This window comes from Eucalyptus grandis, chromosome 2 (genome assembly GCF_016545825.1).
Source record: "Eucalyptus grandis isolate ANBG69807.140 chromosome 2, ASM1654582v1, whole genome shotgun sequence".
Taxonomy (NCBI): domain Eukaryota; kingdom Viridiplantae; phylum Streptophyta; class Magnoliopsida; order Myrtales; family Myrtaceae; genus Eucalyptus; species Eucalyptus grandis.
The window spans coordinates 42138543-42144077 of record NC_052613.1 but is presented as its reverse complement, the minus strand read 5'-3'; the positions used below and the strand labels follow the sequence as shown (position 1 = coordinate 42144077).

The following is a 5535-nucleotide window of genomic DNA, read 5'->3' as shown; positions in this document are numbered from 1 at the left end:
CTTTTTCATACTTTTGACATTCCGGTTCTAGTATTTTCACACCTTCTAATTAATCTGGATAATATTTATAAATTCCTAACGAACAGTCGTAATAAAATTCTTCGTTCTAAAACTATCATTTCAAGCGCCATCATCTATGCTCAATAAATTCACTTTTCCAAAGGCTGACGCGTTAGTATTTTATAGAGTTATGGTGCTAAAAAAAGCCCGGACAAGTCGATCTCCAAAAAAAAAAATCGTACGATGGTCGCTCGCCTGTCAATGCTTTTCTTCTAGAAGGGCTGGCCTATATCAATTACGACCCTTTTCTTCTGTGGGAATTCAGTATACCGATGAAAATGGAGGCTGAGCAACGCAGAGCCCATGTAGTGGTTCTTCCATATCCAAGCCAGGGCCACATCAACCCTCTCCTCCAATTCGCAAAGCGTTTGGCTTCCAAAGGACTCAAGGCCACACTCGCCACAACTCACTACACGGTCAAATCCATCCATGCTCCGAACGTCGGGGTCGAACCCATATCTGACGGGTTCGATGAGAAGGGGTTCGCTCAAGCCGGGAGCGAAGCCGTCTTCCTCCAGTCGTTTGAGGAACACGGCTCGAGAACATTGTCTGAAGTTATCGAGAAGTACTCGAGCACCGATGCCCCCGTCACTTGCGTGGTCTACGACTCCTTTTTCCCGTGGGCTCTCAATGTGGCTAAGCAGCATGGCATATTCGGTGCGGCATTCTTCACTAACTCAGTCGCGATCTCGAACATATTCTACCGCTTGCACTGTGGACTGCTCAAATTGCCGCTGGAATTCCACGATGAGGCGCTTTTGGTTCCCGGCTTGCCTCCGCTAAACTCACGGGACCTCCCGAGTTTTCTTCAGTCGCCTGGAACCTACCCTGCTTACTTAGCCATGAAGCTGAGACAGTTCACTAACACAGACAAGGCTGATTGGATTTTCGGAAACAGCTTTGAGGCCTTAGAATATGAGGTATGGGAAATTCACATGATAAACATTGCTATTGTCCTCTTAGTTCTATTGCACATCGATTTGAGTTTCATCTTCCTCATGGTGGTCGATCAGGTTGTAGGGTCACTAGAGCGAGTCTCAACAGTTAAAACCATCATCTAATCTCCTAAATTGAAAAATCTATTCCAATTATGAATTGTGGACGTGACACTACACAACACGAAATGAAGTATAGTGTTATTTCCTTAAAACCCTTAGATTTTCTATCAAAAGATGTATTTTCTCCCACAAAGTGCTGAAGATGTTGGGCCACACCACGCATAGGAATGCTTAGAATCTTGGATACAATCAATTTTGCATCCCAGATAATTATCTTTCTAATTAAGTTCTTCATGATGCATATAATGCTAGGAAGCAAAGAGCATATCAGATCTTTGGCCAGCAAAGTTGATCGGTCCAATGGTCCCATCTACATACTTGGACTGCCGCATAGACAAAGACGACACGTACGGCGCGAGCTTATGGAAGCCGTTAAACATCGAGTGCGCCCATTGGCTCGAGACGAAGCCTCCTAAATCGGTGGTGTACGTCTCCTTTGGAAGCATGATTTCATTGACTGCGGAGCAAATGGAGGAGATAGCATGGGGGCTAAAGGAAAGCGGCTTCCCTTTCCTATGGGTGGTGAGGCCATCCGAGCTCGATAAGTTGCCACAAGGGTTCGGAGAATTTGTTCAAGAAAAGGTCATGATCGCCACGTGGTGCAACCAATTGGAAGTCCTGGCCCACCGAGCCACGGGCTGTTTCATGACACACTGCGGGTGGAACTCGACCCTCGAGGGGCTGAGCGCAGGGGTCCCGATGGTCGGGGTCCCCCGGTTCGCCGACCAATTTACCAACGCCAAGTATGTGGAGGAGATTTGGGGAGTAGGAGTGAGGCCCAAGGAGGATGAGGAGGGGGTGGTGAGGAGAGAGGAGGTTGTGAAGTGTCTGAACGAGGTGATGAGAGGAGACAGAAGCGATGAGATCGAGAGGAATGGAAGGAAATGGATGGAATTGGCTAAGGAAGCAATCAGTGAAGGCGGGAGCTCTGACCGGTGCATCAATGAATTTGTGGAGCATCTGGCGTCTCACGGGGAAGAAAGGAGACAAGTTGATTGAGGGGGCATTATCAAGTCTCAGATTTAGTCATTCTATGGTCTTTTCATGTTCTCTTTCGTTTGTCGGTATTCTTGTTTTTAAGTTTCTCTTTGTTGTCCAGTCAATATCATTTAAGAAAGACGTGACGGATTCCAAACACCATAAATATTCACATCATTACATTAAAGCGATGGAATCTTGAAACTTCGCCTATTACTTCCTAACTTAGGCACCATTTTGTGTGGAAAAGTTAGATTGCATCTTACTTAGCTTCTAATTAGCCAAAGATAATGGGTTGGCGGAGACTCTTCAAATTTATTGAAACAAATAATAAGAAAATAAAAATCATGACTGTTACTACTTGGAAAGTCGGCTCACATAAGCATTCACAAAGCTCTCGACAGTTATGTTGTCAAATTACTGTTGTGTCAACAAAAGTAAAAAAAAAGGAAGAAAAATGATGAGAATTGATTAAAGTGCGCCATAGGGTTTATGTACCAAAAGTCATCTAAACCACAACTCCCGTGTTAAATATTATGGAATCCATGACACTCAAGTTGTCTAAACTTTTCGAATGGATGCATCTGCCGCAGATGAACCGAAGTTTGGTGCTAGGATTAGATGATGGCTAAGAGTTAAGCTTGGACCTGATCTCTAGTGTCTCACTAAAAACATCAACTGAAAAACCAGGAGAGCCGCGGGCAGCTGATGCTCAGGACTCAGGACTCCGGCGGGAGGAGGGATGTCGATAAACAACACTAAAACAGTCCGAATGACCTAGCAACAGGGCACAAAGCAGAGCCCCTACTCTGTCCGAATCAAGAAAACAGAGACAGAGAAAGTAGAATGCATGCCAGTGGTTTGGGAATCTCAAGATGCTGAAGACAGAGTCAAAGATTAGAAGGACAGACAGAGAACATAAAGGCCAAGGAACGGAGGCAGAGCGCAGAGAATCGCGCCTTTCAGGCACGCGAGCCCTGGAAAGCCAAGAGAAAAGCCGAGGTCCAGGAAAGCAGCACGCTGCAGAGAATATATTCAGAGGGAAACTCCTACGAAGTATCATCTGGAACTCCTCACGTGCGATGATTCGAGCAAAAAGCCTTGTGACGTGCACTAAGTTATTTAGGAATGGACAAAAGCCCTCTTTACTTAAATTAATTATATGTTTCGGATATTCCTATTAAATTATTCAAACACGATTGTTTAGCCATTTATGTAATATATTAGTACACTTTATGCCCACAAATAGCCAGTTCATGGTCTATACCGTTGGTTCATTTAACATGTGTATTTATCACTTCCATCGCGAAGAACATTGATTATAAAGAATATTCCTAGTCATGGCAACAACCTACAGAATGGGTTACCAATTCCACTGAAATGCTATTTTATTTTTATCCTTTGGTTTTGAAGTGTATATGTTGTGTTTAGACTCCATTTAGTTTTTGAAAACAAATTCTTCAAAAAATTATTTTTTTAAAAATGATTGTTTGTATTGTTTACAAAAATAATGAGCGAAAGAATATTTTTAGCGTCCATGAAAATGTTTAAACATAAATTATTGCTGATAATATAAATATTTTTTATTAACTAATTATTTTAAACGATATAAGCAACCACTTTAAAGAAATATTTTGTAAATCTATCTTTTTTGCAAAATAGATGGAATCTTAGTTTTTTTAATGAGCATATATATGAAATCTCTTTTGAAGAAAATAAGAAAAACACACATGTATACAGTTTCTTAAAATGTGGACCATTATTCATGTGTTCCTTTCTCTTGGTACTTACTTGATGTCCTTTTCTATGAAGTATCAAAATTTGGCATGAGGGAATATTGAAGTGTCAAAAATTATGAAAATGGTACTTAAGTGCCAAAATTGAAGCAAAATTGATCGATTAAGTGCCAATAGTAAGAAAATCCAACCAAAATGTTAATGTCGCAATTTTTTGATGAAGCAAGTGTTAAACGATGTCATTTTACACGCCGACATGATTAGATAAGTGCAAAAACGACATTGTTTTACTACTGATGTGGGTAAATAATTAATATATATTAATTCATTAAATTTTAAAATAAATTTAAATATTAAAAAAACCAAGATGGAGATTGCAAGCGGTGAGGACATTTAGTATAATTAATATTTATATTAAAATATTTATATTTAATTAAAAAAAAAAAAAGAGGAGGAGGCAAAAGGCGAGGGCTCAACCCTCGCCGTTCTGCAATTGTCCTTTTTAAAAAAATTGATTTTAAATTTAATTTAATTAATATTTATATTCAAATTCGCTCCTAAAATGACATCATTTTGGCATTTATTTGCTGAGTCACCTCTCTGGTGAGCCATGTAGGCTAGCAATATTAAATAAAAATTGCCATATAGGATTTTTGGTGGAGTTTGCTAGATTTGACATTTAAGTGTCCCATTTTTAAAAAAAAGTGGCACTTAAATGTCACTTTAGTAACTTTTAGTAATGAAATATCTCATCGTGCCAAGACTTGACACTTGAGTTGTTCTTTTTCCCCTTTTCCACTTTTCAATGCCTATATGATCTTTTTTAAAACGAAAATAAATTTCTTGTCATCTTATGATGAGGAGTGACACCCACAAGTATATGTGGATTATATTCTATAGAAAACCTAAAACATCTTAGAATTAAGTGGGAGGTGAAGAGATTTCACACAATACAAAGTCGTGATTAGGTATGATAAATCGATTTACGATCATCATCATCAATCGGTCATCATACTCAATACGGAATTAGGTATGATAAGGTATGATAATTCAATTTACGATCATCATCTCCATCATCATCATCAATCGGTCAATATGGAAATTTTGCGCAGCATTAATGGGGTCAAACTAGACTTAGTTAGTGCTACAATATTATAATCATACATACTAATCTGACATCCACAAGTGCATGAGGAAAAAACGGAATCTTAAGAATAGTTATTACAATTTGGCCGTAATTACTATTAAAGAGGCAGTCTATTACAGTTTTGTTTGTAATAGAGATTACGCTTTAATAACTATTATTGGAAGGAAACACTATCATAGACAATCAATATGTAATAGACTTGCAATGTAATAGAACCTAATGGAACCAATATGTGATATATATTTCATGGGGGACCATAGTTTGTGTTGCATTGATTCACCCATGAATGATGCAATTTCGTTGTGTGGAATCAGTTGTCGATCACGCTCTGAACTAACAACTATGATATCATATGGGATGCATTATTCTAATTATTCATCAGCTGGATTTGTTCTTATCTATTTCATATACCACCAACAACTATGGGTTATCGCATGGACAACTATATCTAAATAGCAATAGACTAAATCTCATGGTTGACTAAAAAGTACATGAAATGGGCAAGCGTTGCTACAGTACATTGTCCTTTACGAATTCGTCAGCCGCTACATTTTCT

At 39.1% G+C, this 5535-nt stretch overlaps 1 protein-coding gene across 1 annotated transcript; it reads left to right on the top strand.

Annotated features, from left to right (window-relative positions):
- Window positions 1–320: 320 nt before the first annotated feature.
- Window positions 321–2283, top strand: LOC104432928 (UDP-glycosyltransferase 74B1). The gene is made up of 2 exons (XM_010045521.3): window positions 321–980; window positions 1371–2283. The coding sequence occupies exons 1-2, from the start codon at window positions 333–335 to the stop codon at window positions 2115–2117; spliced, it is 1395 nt and encodes a 464-aa protein (XP_010043823.2). The 5' UTR covers window positions 321–332; the 3' UTR covers window positions 2118–2283.
- Window positions 2284–5535: the final 3252 nt, after the last annotated feature.

What these genes read in the sequence shown, in the direction of transcription:
- LOC104432928 (XM_010045521.3), top strand. Translation starts at nt 333, where the DNA reads ATGAAAATGGAGGCTGAGCAACGCAGAGCCCATGTAGTGGTTCTTCCA. An exon ending in TTGAGGCCTTAGAATATGAG is followed by an intron (nt 981 to 1,370) that starts GTATGGGAAATT and finishes ATATAATGCTAG; the next exon opens with GAAGCAAAGAGCATATCAGA.